Here is an 18,321-nt window from a genome sequence, read left to right on the forward strand (position 1 = left end):
GCGTAAATTACTTTGTAAGAGCCAACATAAGCACAGTAGATGAGGACAAAACATTTTAAGAAAGGGAGCTGAAAGCAGCTACCACGCAGTGCAGGGAACAACACCACGAAAGCGATTAGAATCTACAATGAGAAGAAAAAAAAGGGGAAGAACAGAGATTTCAATGGGGAGATGGCTTGTTTGATGCTCTGCAGTACCTGCTAATGCTGCTGATCGGTTTGTATGATACAACAAACACTAAAGTCACGTAACAGCCAGTATCTCTAGTGATTACTGTGGTTTTAAAAACCACACACTAGATTTTATTTGCTCTGGAAGTAGTGTAATGTAGCGCGTACACACACGCACACGCACACGCACACACACACACACACACACACACACACACACACACACACACACACACACACACACACACACACACACACACACACACAGTGAAGGTAGTGAGCTAAATGTCATGCTCTCGAGGATGACACAGTGGAGCTCTCAGAGAAGAAGAATCCTGAACGAAAAAATGTCAACAGGCCAAACGATATAAAACAACACAAACAATTGTAAAAAAAAAAAAAACCTTGAAAGACCTACAACTTTTTTCACAGACAGACAGACAGACAGACAGACATACACACACACACACACACACACACACACACACTGATATAACTCCCAAATAAACACACAAACAAAAACAGAGAGGATGCACTCCATGCAAGGCAGAAGTGAAGTCGAATGGATTTCTACCTCACAGGATTTAACAGGACAACTTTAGAAAAAAGGCAGCAGGAGACAGTGGAAGAGATGAATAGAGAGGGGGGTGGTGTTGATGCAGAGAGAATGAGAAAGAGAAAAAGAGGGCGAGTAGAGTGAAGTGTTTTTTGAGTACAAAGTCAATTACAGAGCACTATCTAAAACATAAACTCCCCCTTACATTCACAGTGCGTTATAAGTTCATTCACAACCCTGAAACCCTAAACGTTACTACTACCAGCAACTGATCACTGCCATACATTTTTTAAAAATTGTATTTATTTATTTTTGTTAAACAGAGTCCAAAGATTTGGTGTTAAAAACATAAAAACGAACATAAATAATGTAGAACCAAGTATCTATAGCTGGAATTTTCCCTATCTGTTTTCTACACTAACGAGGAAACATTTTTGGGCTTCGCTGATGACAAACAACTTAAAAATGTTAGTGTAAACACCCATTGGTTGAGGTACTAGAACCAATGAGACATTTTCTGTCTCATCCATAAACCAAATGGAAGAATGGTACAGGAGTCATTTCAAACATTTCAAAACTACTCTACCTACAAAACGCTCTGCTTGCAGAAACCCCCTGTTAACAACCATTCACAGCAACACACACACATACACGCGCAGTTCAAGGATTTCCTGTTAATGCTACAGGAAACAGTTGAAACATTAGTGCTGACATAAAACCACGTCTGTGGAGTCACTTTAAAGACAGAAGATCAATCAGGGGAAATGAGCCTAAATCTATACCTTCCTAGGTTTATCCCAGATTCTGTGGCTATACCTCACCGGCCTCAGGGAATCTTTTTGATGGATCAGAGACATGATATATAATACCCTTGTTGGGAGTGGGCAGGGCTCTGCATATACAGTAAATTCTGTCAATAATGTGTCATCACTACTACCCACTCCCCTCTGGCTGCAGAGTCGAGGTCCCTCTCTCAAGTAACAGCTCGCTCAGCTTCAGGCTTTGTATTCACTCATAAATGAACACAACTCATGATTGAGTGCTTGTGACTAATTTATTTAATTTTTGCTTGACCAAGAATGCATTATTGAGATTTAAATTCTGTTTTTTAAGAGTGCCCAGGCAACAATAGGCAAAAAAAAAAAAATGAAATGAGTTCCAGACACACAGCACAAACTACATAGCACATGATCATAAAGATATATCATAGAACCGTAAAAGTACATGTAAAATCACCAATAACTATCACATACAAACTCAAATCCTAAAAAAAAAAAAAAAAAAATTAAAAGATAAATAAATACATAAAATAAAAAAGTATGTAATTTTGAGTATTTTTGCATACATTTTGCATGACTCCAAGTATTGGGGGCATCATATAGTACATCAAAGCTCTTTTATCAAATTCGGTGCAATGACAACAGCATGTCCTGGGATTGAGGGGACATAACTATTTGTACGGTTTGGTTGAATGTATTTGCAATTTTGACCAGGACTGTCTGGAAAAACAGATTTCAATCTCAGGAGATGATTCAGGTTATAAAGGTTAAAATAAACTTTACATAAATATGGTGGTTGCAACCCAAAAATATCTTTAGACATGACTATGAGGGACTATTGGAGAGACAACTATGCTTTTATTAAGGATTATTGGGCTGCAAATAGTTTTTTTTTTTCCTTAATTGATTGGAACAAGGGGCAATAATTTTCCAATGAGGACATCCCTACTGTTTGACTGGGTTTTGTTTCCATGTTACTGACTATTTGTATTTGCATTGTATCACCTGGTCCGGTCAATTTTAACTGCAACTCTAAAGAAAGTTCCTTTTTTATTTGGACGAAAACAGAGATGATCCGAGTCTCAAAAATAATTTTGTCATGGAGGAAAATTCTCTCTATGGTTGCTATGTTTTGTGAGAGGAAGGGCTAATGAGAATTGATGGCATAATTAGAAGCATGAATGTACTGTATACATATGTGCACTTGTTTAAAAAAGGAGTATCTTTTTTTTTACATTTTCTCTTCTTTTCACTCTGATAGGCCTCTTTCCCTCTCTCTCTCTCTGCCTCCCCCTCCCTTCACATCAGATGCTTGTCTGCCATTACTCTGAGCACAGGGAGTAACAAGCACTATTCCTACAAGTCAACAAATATAATTGCCTCCACCTTGGAAAAACTGCTGCTGCTATACCTGTGCCATTATGAGTCAGCCCACATTTTCCATGCTGTTTTGAAATTTATCACATTTTTTCTAGCGTCAGAAATCACTAAATCGTGGGGGTATTTTGGATGATTTTTTCACATCATTATTTATCACTTTCCTCGTAAAACAGGTGTTTTTAATTTTGACAAGAACGTGGGAGAAGTAAGGTTAATCATAATGGCATTTGGAAACCCTTCATTCATCCACAATGTACACAGAGGTATAAAGTACATTAGTAAGGCAGAGCAAGAGCAAAACACTATAAAAAGGAGAAAGAGGAGCAGGTAGGTTCCCAGAGAAAGGCATAAAACCAAAAGGACTGCAAGGGAAGGGTCGAGAAAAAGACAGCAGTGAGGACAGGAGATTGAATGCAAAGAGCAAGGTTTGCAGGAGGACAGGAAAGAGAGATGATGGGGGATGATGGGGAGGGGAGGAGCAGAGGGAAGAGGAACATAGAACAAGAGACAAGATAGGAGGACGGAGCCAAGCGAGAAGAAAACTGCCTAACCGCAACACAGGCAAGAAAATACATCCACAAACAAAATGAAAGTTGAAATAGAGGAGTAAGCAATGTGTTTTTAAATCAAGCCTGATATTCTAATATCATAAGGAGCATTATTTTTTGACAAAATTACAGTTTGCAGTTTCTAGGCTTTAAGGTATCCCTTTCAAAGGTTAATTTTTACTTAAAAAATGCGGAGTTATGGATTTCTCAATGTGGATTATCACTGGTCTAAATGAACCCTTTCAATTGTCATGTTACACTTCATTCACTATAGTTCTCATCCTTTGACTAAAAATCTGACCATGTGACACCGCCCCAATGATCTGCCATATCTGAGGCCAATTAACTTTCAAGTCATTTGAAGCAGACACTGTGAGGCATTTTTTCGAATTGGTACACTAATTTTTCATGGTTAGATATGATATATGTCACAACTTCAATCAACATTTAGAAGATATCTATCAATACCTAAGCTCTGAGAAAATCATTACTGTCAACTCACTTTGCATACAGAGTCCATCAGTACAGTTCTGAGACTGGAGTACAAGCCCCTCGCAGTCCTTTCCTCCGTTTTTAGGAGCTGGGTTGTTGCACTCCCTTCTCCTCCACTGGGTACACTCTGTCCCACAGGCTGACCACTTACTCCATTCTGTCCACACACCGTCCACTAGGGGTAAGGATGGGGAAAGGGGCCAAGGGAATTAGAAAACACAAGAAAAGACAAGGAGTGTGAAAGAAATGCCCTCAATTATGTCCCAAGCCTCCTAAAGTGTAGCATATATAGGCTGGAAAAGTACAAACTAAGGATAGAAGTGGAATGTAGCAGAATGTGATTCAGTTGTAATGTGAAAGAACAGAATTACCTGTGCACAGTGTGGTGCAGGAGAGTTTTTGGATGGCTTGTCCATCACAGGGCAGTCCTCCGTTGAGAGGGGCGGGATTAGTGCAGCTCCTGGTTCGTTTCTGGAAGCCTCGACCACATCGGCTGTTACACACTGACCACTCCGTCCATGTCGACCAACCACCATTCACTTTGGCAACAGAGATTAGTCACTTAATCAGTACATTGATCCATGCATTAATAACCCTATGACACCCACCGTCTTGGAGGTACCACATCTCTACAGGTGTTGTTTATATATTATATAAATAATATTTATATATTAGATGGTAAAAGGATAATCAGCCATTTAAAAAAAAACACAAACCAACAAACATTTTATTCATTCTTAATCGAAAGTACGTTTTTTAAAACGTTTTCAACTGTTTTAGTTATTTGCTGGTTTATATCCATTTGTCAAAAGAATAGATTGAGAGGTGTTGTTAACTCTAAACAAACAGTCAACTCAAAGATTATTGGCACAAAAATCACAAGCACAGCTTAATACTGAACAAGTCCTCAAAAAGGCATAAACAATCATCATCATGACCCCGCAAATGTCCTCTATGACTACTTTAAGCTAAGGCCATCAGGAATGCATTTTAGATTGCCTGTTTGGAAAAAAAAGAGAGGGAAGTTTGGTTTTATTCCAGAGGTCATTATACTGCACTTGTAAACAGCAGCATTACAAGAAGTGGCCGGTGTAGATTGATAAATGCACTTTGACCCTTTTTGAAATGATGTGCCTTTGTGGTTTGAATATTGTTCATATATTTGTATTTTTTGATTGTTCTTTATGTGTGTGAATGAATTGTTTACTTGTATTTGTGTATGAAAAAGCTTGCCGCAAATTACCCCTTGAGGGACCAATAAAGTGCTTTTAACTGAACTAAACAACAAATTGTAGCTGACATACCAATATGTATATGTAATACTAATATTTATACAAAAAAAGGTCTGTGATGCCGTTTAATCCTTGTGTATCACAGAGGCATCATCCTCAATGGACAAATCTGTGATTTTAACGTTTTGTTTGATTTAACTGAAGTATTTGTCTTGACGGAGTCAGTATGTGCTTTACAGATGCCAGGAGGCTGGGTTGTTGAAGTTTAGTGAGAACAGCTGGATTTTCCTGCACACCAAAACCACACAAAAACACACACACGCACACACACAGTCTTTTCTATTATCCTACTGCTACTGTAGCACAATTTTTTCCCATTGTGTGCACACTGACTAATAGAAGAGAAGGACACAGACTGACATATGCAGTACGCACAAATATGTAGTTTTATAATCCAATAAACACATGGTAAAAAGCAATGAAACTGTCATTCTGCTTGCAGATTGCTTAAACCTTGTTGGAGAGCGCACATGGAGAATTAAAACAACCATTAAAAATGAATCGTAGTTCTTTGTTTTCTGAATCCTCACTCTCCAATAGTCTGATGCATCTCACCTCTTCCTTTTTTGCTCCTTTTCTCTTCCTCCTCCTTGTTTGTACCTCTACAAGATTTCCCTGCTATCTGTCACATTTAGACTGGACTGTTAGTTAATTATTTTGTATTTCTGAAATTTTCTCAAGTAAAGTCTGGCTGCATTGTGCAGACAAAGATGAGGGCAGTTGAGACAGAAAGAGAGAAATCAAGTATAAGGTTAGAATGAGTCATAAGGACACCCAGAGAGAGAGAGTTGACATCTACAGAGGTGTAGTGGGTTGAAATTCCTCTGCTGTTCCTTGACAGCTCTGTCTCAGCCCAGTGGACAGTGCCCACTCTCTTTTCCCAACACCCAATTAGAAATGAATCATCAGAGAGAAAGTAACCTGTAAAATCAGGTACAGTTACTTTTTGTCATACTTTCTCACTCGCACTCTCCCACTCTGTTCTCCTCTGCCTCTTCTTTCTCCTCACTTGTCTCCATTCCATCTGTAGCTGCTTCATTTTTTTCCCCACATGTTCCTCTGTTTTTTCCCCTACTATTTCACCTTGTCAACAGTGTCAGCCAGGCCCTTGTGGAGCCGAGAAGATTGAACCACAGATTGAACAATCTATTTCTGAAAGGATACATCAGTGTCAAACCACTCCATCTCTCGCTGTCTGCACCAAACACGCACACACGAACAGTTATTTCTGATTGAAACACTCCTCATAGCGAATAGAGACAGTGTTATATTTGAGAAGAACACTGTTTGTGTGTGGTATGAGTGTATTTTCCTATACATTGTTTCTACTCAAAATGTTTTCCATCCTCTCATGTCAGGGCTGGCATTTGGTAAAATGGAAAAAAGAGAAAGTGAGGCATATGGGGCATTTTCCTCCTCTCAACAAGCCCTTTCTTCTCAGTTTTTGGTAAAAACAGCACAAGGGGAGCTTTGCCTGAAAAACAAACTAACACCATTCAGAATTAAACTCTTCAGAGTTATTTTTTGCTGTTGTTTTTCACAGCTGTTATCACACCATATGCTCACAACTCATTTGGTGTTACAACTCTTGGCTGAAAGTGCAGACATTTGGAAAGCCCAAGTATTTTAATTTAAAACTGAAGGTGCGATTGGTGGATTTTAATTGGACGAGGTTAAGGGTGATGTGGGAATATCAGGCCAACCAGAAAGAGAATGTGCTGGCATGGCAGCAGAGCTAATTTCACGTGGCAGATGCTGGCTTGGCTGATCAGAGACATTGTTGGGTAGCTGCAGCTCGCCTTTAAAAAAAGTGTCAGATCAGTAAAATGTTAAATTTTAGACACAAAAAATGTCACATACAATTATGAAACAGATAGGCTAAAACAGAATAATTACAGCTTTTAGTGAAAAGATATTTACCCATTTACTGTCTTATTCACACACATGAAGACCCACACAGACAAAGGCATGCAAGCTTACCATAAACAATAACAGTCGCTGTAGTGCTTCGTCTTTTGGCCACTATGTTCTTAGCCACACATGTGTAGTTGGCTGTGTCAGACAGACGCGCCTGTTTGATGATCAGGTTGTGGTCGATGGTGATGTAAAAGTTTCTGTCCTCTGCTGGGTCAATTATCTCTTCGTTCTTCAACCACTCAACCTGGGAAACAAAGAGGCGAAAATGATGTCAGCATAAAGGTTTCGCTACACCTCAGATATGCTAAGAGAAAAGTTCAGAAAATTTTGGCTAATGAGAGATAATAGTAAATGGTGTCATTGTGTAATGACACTATGGAGCTACATGTCTTATCTAATTTGTTATTGGAAAGGTTTGTTTCTGCCGTTAAAACCAAAAACAAATCAAACCAGATAAAAAATTATTCATCAGTTCTTTGTTTTTTGCAACCACAATATATCTTGCCAGCAGTGGGAAAATTATAAAATCATGTTATAATCCTGTTTTTACAGCTGATCCACCTTGAGAGCATTGGCTGACAAAAGGAGAACAGGGGGGAAAAAGAAAAGTTTTTTGAACATGACCTTCATCTAACATTCCATCTGCGAGCGTAAAAGAGGCAAAGAAAAAGAATCCAGTTTGGGTATTGGTATAATCTTGTTCTTCAACCTTTCCAGATGACAAATAAAAATGGGATGGAAGGACTTGTATTGGGATGCTATAGTAATCTTGCTTTCAATGGTTCCACATAGAAAAGAATTGAGGACATGTCACATTTGAGAATCCAAGTAAATAAAATCAGATGTGAAGGCTAGGAGGCTCTGTAGTGACTAACGAGACTGTGTTGCCATCTCTTATGGTACATCCTGTAAGTAACCGATAACCTCTTGTCAAAATTATTCTCGTATATAGTAAATCTTTGAGATTACAAATTAAAAATTTACAGGCAAATACATGCACTTTATGGGATAGATTGTAATAATATTAACAGTACTCACAAATAATGAAAGTACAGGAATATTTTTATGCGACAAGTCCCAGATATCACACAGTTGTAACTTTAAAGACCATAATCTACAGTGGACCTCTCTCAGAATGAAACCCTGGGGTGGCAGTGTAGAAAAGGAAAATTTCCCAAACATAAGCTTTCACAAGATACTTTGGGTGAAGGGTAGGACAGCGGGAAACTGCCCTATTTATGAGCATAATCACATTTCCTGAGTGCTGTATTTACTGGTCCAAACCCTCATAAATTCAGCCTGTCCAAGCTTTATGGCAGGCACATAAATGTCTGGGCTGCGTTGTTTAATTCACGTTGTTTAATTTCCTCCTCCCTTCACATTAGGAAATGGAAATCTCAGATGCAGACAAGAGGAAATCAGTTTTATTCCTCAGTTCACTGCCTCCTAAGGCTCGGCTGTCATTCTTCTCTCACAGTTATCCTACCTGCTTCTGTTTCTGATCTACAGAGATTCTGCAGCGCATGGGGCTCACTGTAGCTCTGAATCCGTAATCTTAAGTGAGATGTTGTGTGACCATTGCTTTCTTTCTATTACAAAGTAAAGGTTATACTGGAAAACAAATAAGAACATATATATACAGCACAAATGGTCAGGCAAGGAGTTTTTCCTTGTAACGTAGACATAAAAAAAGTTGTATAGGTGCTTTCTCATGAATAGAAGCAAATGCAATGTGTGTTATTCTGTGGAAAAAAAAAAAAATCAGGGACCTCTATTTATTCATGTTCAGGCTAGTTAAATAAGCTGTACTGTGGTCACAGTGAACATTGAAAAAGACCTTCGAGAGTTCGAATAAAATAATATACAGTATATTTGTTGAACTCTGATCAGATTACATGAACTTATAAACCTGATTTAGACAGACAAAATGAAGATAAATACAGCTTAGCACCACTATTCAGGTAATATTTCTCTTCAGCAAATCCCTCTAATGCCCTCATAAAGTCTTCAAAAAAAATGGGCAACACATGAGTAAATCCACTTGTAGAACTGTAGTCATATCCAATTAAATCTAAAAATAACATCTTAAATCAACAGCACCCACTTTACCAGTGCATTTTGGGTATTCTTTGCATTAATAGCCCAAAGTAAACTTACATCTTGCAACAGTAATTGGAAGCAACGTCAAATACTTCTCTTATTTGCGATCTGAAGAAAAAAAAACTTTTACATGGTATTTTCCTGGTTTATGATATATGACTTACTTATTTAGAACATTGCATTAAAAGACAAATATATGAGGTTAACTTGATTGACTTGGCATCTTATTTAAAGTTCAGCATGGGAAAAAGATATTGAGATCTGAGGAGGTTTAGAGGAATTGTGGGAATGTTACATCAAAAGTGTGAATGAACACCTTGACCCCAACCACTTTACAACAGTAACAGAACATTTGTTGCCTTTAATTTTTTTTTAAATATGATTGACATTTTTTATTTTAAAAAAAGAAACAACTGTTACTGGCAGAAAATGTTTTCCTATTGACTTAACCGAATGTTCGAAGCATATAGTCACTGAGAAGTGTCTCAACCCTGACCCTAATCTGCCTCTTGGTAATCAAAGCGCAATGAAAAAATATCTATATGCTGGCAAAGAACCATCAATTCAGGGGACATGGAATATTGGAGAGTGAAAGATAAAACAAGTTAAACTGGAAAAGAGTGAACAATGAAAATGATCCTAGGTGAAATTTAGCTTCAAGCTCGAGAATACAAGTGTGTCTTGACTGTAATAAATATTTTAATACACCTTGTGTCATATAAATGTGTAGTTACAACAAGAAAGTCTGTTTTTGAAACTGAATTATAATGTGTACTCTGTTTCGTCTTTATTAGCTTTACTTAACCAGTAATAGGAGGGGATAGTCAAAACTTTCTCAACCTCAAAAGGTGCTCTGCTGGGTTGATTTGGGGACTATAGTGGCTAAGAGCACACAGTAAAATCTCTTATTATGCTTATTATGTTGCTGAAAATGTTTATTGTAAAAAAAAGACATGACTGTGGCTCTGATTCAAAAATTTCTCCCTGTTCAAATGCAGTTTAGTCACAATTTATTGCTACATCAGAACTTTTCAAAAGATCGAGCATCTGAGTAAACTGGAAGCTGTAATTGATATTAAGTGTCATAATCAGTGTTTTAGAATTTTATGTGCGTGCGCAGATAAACTGTTTCAGTGTTTCAAGTAAACACTTGAAAGTTTGAAAGATTGGAAGACAGAGTATACGTTGAAAGTTTGCTATAAAGGGAGGAGAAAAATCACAAGTGATGGACAGAGCAGAAATTGAGAGAAAAATTTTAAAAAAGTAGTGTTTCATCTAATAAAGATGAAAAAAGAGGAGAGAGGAACAGACTAGTAGCCATGACTTTGATGCTTTGCGACTGATCTCTCACAATAATCACACACACACACACACACACACACACACACACACACACACACACACAGTGTGTAAATCAACACATGCTTGCAAAGGCTGAAAGATTTAGCTAAACCTTATTTAACAACTACTGTAGCATAGTCACATCAAAGCATCAAATTGGAAATATCAAATTATGATTGCAGCCACACATGCAATCTGGGACACACACAAACACACACACACAAACACACACACACACACTGCACAAATGTTTTGCAAGAAGCAGATGTTAAATTATGAAACATACATGTGGTTGCTCAAATTTTTATGACATTTAAAAAGTTGTCAAATAGATTAAATGTTCTAATTAAACATAATAATGATTGTTGGGGCTGACCAAACAACAGGGGGAAACAGACTGTGCGCAAATAGTGACAGAAGAGAATCAGGACACTTACGAGAAATTGAAAAATTAACCCAAAGAGAAGTTGTGACATAATACCAGGATCATTAAATATCATAGACATAAATGTGTATCAACAGTATTCATGCACCAATCCACCCTTCTGTCCATTCATCCATCCAGACATCTATTCTCTGATTACAATCTGTACAGTATTCTAATCTTTTTATACTTAACTTTTACCACTTAAAATTCAACCACTTACATTCCTTCTTAGTTTTTCCTTCCTTAAAACACAATTTACTTACTAAAATTTTCATTTACATGTACATTTAGCCTTACACATGGTCCAGAATGAAGCGGCGTCTGGGTTTTGATCAGCTTAAAAGGGCACATGTCACTAATGCTTGCCTACAGAGTGACTTCACGGTCTGCATCCATCTACTTGAACTCAATCATACAGGATTATTTGCTCCTTCTCAGGCACTGCGTTCCTCGAAGGAACGTTGTCTGGCATTGCCATCCTTGCACACAAGACAATCCCAGTCCAGACTGTTCTTGTTTGTGGTTCCCCGATGGTGGAAGGAGCTACCAAATGTAATCGGGGGCAGGGGCATCCCTCTCTATCTTCAAGACTGCGTTGAAGACTCATCTCTTTTGAGTGCACCTAACACCTCTCTTAACACCCTAACATTCCTAACCACAACTTACTGTGCACTTTCGGGGCACTTCTTTCCCTAATCTTTTTGCACTTTGTCTTATTGAACATATTTAGTACTTAGTATTTACTTCAAGGTCTACTATACTGAAGCTTTCGTGTTGTCCCTCACTTGCAAGTCGCTTTGGATAAAAGCGTCTGCCAAATGAGTAGATGGAAATGGAAATGAGTAAATTTACTTACTGTCAGTCAATAACAGCAAAGGGACAAACAAGTCTACCTTCTTTTAGAAAGTAATTTGAGGTCAATTTCCAATTAACCCGGGGAACCTTCTGACTTGTGCAATGTGCTTACTCTGACAATTTCTACTGCTGCTGCTAAAACAAGCAGCATACACCGAAAATGGTTGTGTCCCTGTGTTGAAAAGTAGCACAGGCAATGTGAAGAGCAAATATTTGTTATTTTCCACTGGAACCTAACCAAATGTCTTTTTGTCTAATGACACACCCTATCAGTGAAATCAACTTTGTCACATCAATAATTTAACAAATTACTGTTATACCATTCAAACAATAGATTAAATGTCCTCACAAAAAGGAAAAACACATGCAACCAATTGCAGTTCATCTAAAGTGACTTACATTGTAGGGATTATGTTTTTAAGTAATCGTTTTTTCAAGCAATCAGTTCACCAATCAGTCCTTCTTGTGTGGTGAGCCTAGTGAATGTTGCACAAAAAATATCAGATCAGATTATTTCCTAGCAAAATATAATCATGCTAATGCAGACCTTTACTGGCAGCTTATTAATATAAGTTGTGAACTCTTGTGTGATGATGCACTGAAAATAGCTGCAATCTTTGATGATGCCTGAAGGTTCAAGCATGTGAGACTGATGTGTGCTCTGCCGCGCTCGGACAAAGAGACCACATGTGGTGGCTATACTACCACTGCCACCGCATCATTAGCCACAGCTGGTGTAAGTGTGTAATTGTGTGTGTCTGTGTGTGAATGGTGGAGGGTGGCTGATTGGATCAAGCTAACCCCAGGGGAGAATGTGTATTTGTTATTTTAACTCTCGCCCCCCACATCACCTGTCTCTCTGGCATTGCCTGCACACCACTAAACAAACACACACACACACACACACACACACACACACACACACACACACACACACACACACACACACACACACACAAGCCATTGGTTTATTGTCATGGTGTAGATATGAAATAATATCATTATACATGCCTGTGTGAAGATACTTCCAATGCTTGCAGTAGAAGATCACACACAAACATACACACAAACACAAATAAACACACAGTACACATACTGTACTTTCACATGCACATACAAGATGTTGCCTTGCCCTCCATTTCAACTGTAACAGGCTTTTAAAAAAGGTTCAAGAAGAGACAATTTTTTTTCTTCAGACAAATAAATCAAATGTCTTTCTCTTCAAAGAGATAAGGTCAGTTTATTCATGTTTTCTTTCTGCTTTACACAGTGACCGAGACATTAATTTGGCTACAAGTATATTTCAAACCTTGTGCCCCTGAATACAAAATAAAGGCAGATCTGTGTTTCTTCAGTTCTTAATTATGCCCTTGCTTGTAGTGTTTGGATATTGCAATACACACTATGTGTAGTGAGGATTGATAAATTCAAATATGTAAATACTTCTGTATGTTCTCTTAGTCACAACTTAAGGACAAATGTCCCATCTCATGCTGTGCAAAATCAAGGCAGCAAAAAGTGTAATGTATTGCACAATCTATTGAGATATGCATCTTTCTTTGGCAGTGGAACAAAGGCTTGGTCACATACTGTGCAAGATAAAAGTAGGCCAAGATATAGAGATATATACCCCCTTTTGTCGCACTGGAGAGCAGCACAAAATGTTTTGAAACGCAAAGCTATGCCGCATATCTGCTACTGAGAGCAGGAACATCATAGTCACACTGTGTTACAAAGAGAAACAGTATAAATCTTGCAAAAGCAAAACAAAAGGCAGACCACAGACCAAGAAGTGAGATAACAAAGCAAAGAATATCTATGACAAATGCTAAAATATGGCATGCTTTGAGGAGCCACTACAAAGAGTCTCTTATGGGAGTTGATAACGACGCAGAGATACAGGGTCTATGGACAGAATCTGCCACTGAATCACAACATTAATTTTTCAAAGCAGCAGCGGGCACAAACACACAGACACACACTAAGAGTATGACAAAACGCAAAATAGACTAGTTACAATAAAAACTGATTCTGCAATCAAAGACATATAGGGAAATCAAGCCGTATGTGTGTGTGTGAGTCCGTGTGTGTGTGCCTCTGAATCACTGAAGTGTGAATATGTTAGTCACCGAGGATTATCCCCGTGATTAGCTATATTATCTAGATCCCTATAAGACCACAGATGAGTGAGTTAAAGAGCTCTCATAGTGATTACTCTACCTTTGTGTGGGCAGGGACTGAGTGTGTGTCATCTGTCCGTCCTTGTTTTATTAATCCCTAACCCCCCACCACCATCCCACGAGCTTTGTCACTTCATTTCAGACCAAGGTGGTGGACATCAGAGGAGAGAGACAGTGAGGAGACAATCAAGACAGACAAGGACAGAGAGTCGGAGCAAGCAAAGTTGGCTTTGTATCATGTGACTGCAGGGCCTTTGCTGTGCAATTTTTACTTTTTATTTTTTTAAGTAAAGTAGGCAAAGCTGCACATTCATAGTGCCAATGCAATCAGTGTTGTTTTTAAATCTTATGAATAAATTTGGATTCTTTCTTTTAATCATCCTGAAGAATTAGTGTGATGAAGGCAAGATGTGCTGAAGTGCTGATTCTTCTAACTAACAATAAAAAGACTGCACATCAACATCCAAGTGTTAAGCTTTCTCCTCTGCAATCTAATGTCTACCTATGCCGCCATGCCTCTGAGAAATTACCTTGATTTACTATTTTGTTTTGATAAATATGTTTTAGGGAACATAATTGCTGCCTGTAGATTTAGGCAAAAAAGTGCTTTGGTTAATGTTTGGGAAAGACCATGATTTTAGATAAATGTTAATTAAGTACGAAACATTGTGTCTCGTGCTTCAGGTAATATTTTACTTTTTCAATATTTAACCAAGACCGATATTTACCTAACTTTGAAAGAGTGCTTTGAGTGTCTAAACACAACCATAAAAAACATAATTCATGTTTTATTTAGTACAAGTGGATATTTAATTACAAAAGCCGATATTGTAGGGACAACAAAAGCTTCTTTTTAAATCAAAGTATTAGTGTATCAAAGTGAATTCGCTAAGACTAGAGCTTCTTTCATCTTGGATGGTACTTTGTAACTGTTGCTCTGAATTCCCGTGTCAACGTACATCAAAGTTGAACTTTGCAAACACTATGCTTGGATTTACATCACTGCCGTGAGTGAATCCACTGTTTGTGCTAATCACTCACATAAATTAAATTCAGTGTGGAATTTCAGTGTCATAAACGCTGGATGAGAAGTAAAACAATTTTAACCTCACACCCAGAGTCCAACACTAAAACTGGGATTGTGCTTCTCTGTGCTGCCTTAGGTGAACGTGTACAGGGGTCATTCAGAGATGTTTTTGTGTGATTGTTTTTTTAAATACCTATACGTACAAGTTGTATGAACCTGCCTGCCACCCAGAGCTGAATCAACCAATCTACTTGCTTGACGTGCAGCTCGGTGCGATGCATTAGTAACATTCTGCAAAAACTACGGTTACCTGTAACACCCTTCTATGTGTAGGTTCGCAGAGACGTTTACATGTATTTCCGGAGAAGCATAATTCCAGTTTAAAAACTGTCCCGCTGTCTCTCCCAGTCATTACATCCTCCTAAACACCCCCCCCCCCGCCATTCTACCGGTACACATACATATACACATTGATACACCACTGCCAGATGTGCCACACTCATTATTATTCACTCTGACTGGCATCTAGAGAGCCATCCCTGTAACTGTTATGCTTGTTTCCGTTATCACACAAGCACTAATGCTCACACAGACATATTAACAAAGCAACCCACACATGCACAAAATGAAACAAGCCAACCCAGTTCTCAAGAGCCCGGTCAGTCCAGTCAGCAGAAAAGAGAGAAGGAGGACATTAAAGCAGGAAGGCAAGAAACAAACAGAAAGAGAGAGTGCAGATGAGAGAGGGTAAGAGGAAGAAAAAAAGGTTTATGAGATACAGGAATTACAAAAAAGACAATGGTCAAGTGACAGTAGGCCTGAGAAACAGAGCAGGTGGGAGAAAACATATTGAGGGGCCTAGTCACAGACAGAGTAAGGGAGAGAAGAGAGAGAAAATGAAAGATGAGTGTTGGCAGAGTAGACCATCTATCTTTCTCTTCTGTTGCCATCAGCTTTCTTGACACAAACCCAGACAATTGGCAATAACTGTCTGTATGTGTTTATCAGACAATAATACCACCAGATGCCACACACACACACACACACACACACACACACACACACACACACACACACACACACACACACACACACACACACACACACACACACACACACCTCCTGATGTGTAGCTAAGTAGAATAGTAATCAAGCTATTCATTAGTGCAGTAACAAAGGCCATTACTGGCTAATCAACAATCTTCAAACTCAATCGAGGAGAGCTAATAGAAATTTAATCCAACAGCGCAGTAGATTATGTGTGTGAGTGTGAGTGTGTTAGTGAATGTATGCCGTTGATATTAGACAAAACAATTAGCTCATTGGGATAAGATGAACAAAAGGACTCTGTTCTTTCAGTCAATTACAGGAGGGTAACCATCATGGAGAAAAAAAAACAAACAAAAACAATTTGTCTTAAATTGCTTCCCTCAGCATCAAATAAATGTAGCACTTAAATTTAAATCAGTGTCTAAATGTATCAAATGAACTGACTATAGTAAACCAGGAAGTGTCGATTTATTCCTCATTCATGGTGGTCGCTGTGAATACAGGGGCAGACCAAATGGACCCACGTGACTACGGCGTGGAAGCTACTTTGCCCTGCTGTCCAAAACATGTGCCCAGGTCCAAACGTCTCTAAAACAATATCAATCTGACTGCCTATAATCAAACCAAATCAAAGATCATTGTGGTTTAGGAGCGTTTTTATTTTTAATCCAGTCATTAGTATAAAGGATTGAAATAGTCATCAACCGTTCTCAAGTGTAAACAGATATGTAGGGGTAATTGTTGTTTATGGTAATCCTGGTGTGTTTTGATGGTATGGCACTTCTGTAACCTGCCCCCCAAAAAAAAAAAAAAAAAAAAAAATCCAGAGCAGCCTAAGTACAATAGCTAACTCAAACTAAATGCATAAACTATCCTACATGCATTTATTACCTAGACAGAGTGGTAAAAAAATGTAGGTCTGCAAAGACATCTGAAACACTTTTTGCTTTGCTTTGCAAGTTAGCAGCTGAAAATGCACTTTCATACTCATGCTTGTCTCATTGGGAACACATCCTGATGGTATTCATATATATACAGAATAAGAGAATGTGGCAGCTGGTCACATCAAATTTGTTCAATTCTATTAAAGGTGCTATATAAGTTTTCTATGCTGCTGAATGGGGTTTCTTGCCGGGAGCAGGTGGTGGTGATGGTTGCTTACCAAGAACTTCAGCCACCAATGTAGCCTATTCCACAGATTTAAGTACACTATCAGCCACTATCAGCCTGATATATAGTATACAGTGGGGTCCAAAAGTCTGACCACTTTCCAATTCACTTGAATGGTAAAGTGTACGTTTTATAACATTACTACCTAACTACTGTAATGTGTAAGTGTAAAAGTAGCAACCATTGATTTGGAAAAAAACAAGTTCAAGCAAAAGATTTGCAGTGAGCCGATTGTGTGTGTGTGTTGTGTGTTTATGTTCATTCTCCTTCCTCCACACTGCCTTGGCTCTTCTCTTTTTCACTTCACTTCTTGGTACCTCTATACCTACCGATTTGAAGCTCTAACAAATACAAATGGCTACTTTTTAGTGCCAACAAAATCTCCGGATTAATTGTTCCGCTAGTACAGCGACACCCTCTTCCTTTATCTGAGCTCTCCTGATATGTCATCCCTTACCTTGACACAAACAAAATCCATCTTCATTTTTTATACTAACTTCGCTTTTTATTCTTTTTCACTTGTTAGCATCTATAGAATACAAACAAAGACATACTGTCTATTTTTCTACCTCCAAAATCAATTAGATGCAACATGTTCACAAGTTCACACATAGTTTCAGGGGTTACATCTCTGAAGGAAGTTCACCTCAGATGTTTAAGAACTGAGCAGGAACAGCTAACACGAAAAGGCAGGGATAAACAGTCTCAATGTGAGTTGCCATCAAAAAACTTAAAACATGATTTATGGATATAATAAGGGAGCAAACAAACTAGACAAGAGGCTGTCTCTCAGTTAAAAGTCAGGAAGACAGACATGAGCAGACAAAAAACGGAGATATTATGCAAAGAGACAGGTGGATAAAATAAGACAGAAGAAGCCAAAAAAATATCAAATATAGCCCCAAGAAACTAATTAATTTCTAGCCTGTTTTTAAAATAAAGTGTCCATGTCCATGCAGTAGTCAGGAACAGTTAATAACAATAACCTTGCCACTTAATTACATTAATTGTGTGAAGTATGATTTTCATTCACCTAC

At 38.2% G+C, this 18,321-nt stretch overlaps 1 protein-coding gene across 5 annotated transcripts in view; it reads right to left on the reverse strand.

Moving 5' to 3' along the window:
* The window catches only part of LOC120805303 (netrin receptor UNC5C-like), a 357,857-nt gene that overhangs the window by 33,426 nt on the left and 306,110 nt on the right, over positions 1-18,321 (reverse strand). For all 5 annotated transcript variants that reach the window (XM_040155423.1, XM_040155422.1, XM_040155424.1 and 2 more), the window contains 3 exons: positions 7,198-7,378; positions 4,297-4,464; positions 3,936-4,100 (listed from right to left, as the gene is read on the reverse strand). In XM_040155423.1, the coding sequence (XP_040011357.1) occupies positions 3,936-4,100; positions 4,297-4,464; positions 7,198-7,378 (514 nt within the window). The remainder of the gene's footprint in view (positions 1-3,935; positions 4,101-4,296; positions 4,465-7,197; positions 7,379-18,321) is intronic.

The sequence above is a fragment of the Xiphias gladius genome, chromosome 19 (genome assembly GCF_016859285.1).
Source record: "Xiphias gladius isolate SHS-SW01 ecotype Sanya breed wild chromosome 19, ASM1685928v1, whole genome shotgun sequence".
Lineage (NCBI taxonomy): Eukaryota > Metazoa > Chordata > Actinopteri > Istiophoriformes > Xiphiidae > Xiphias > Xiphias gladius.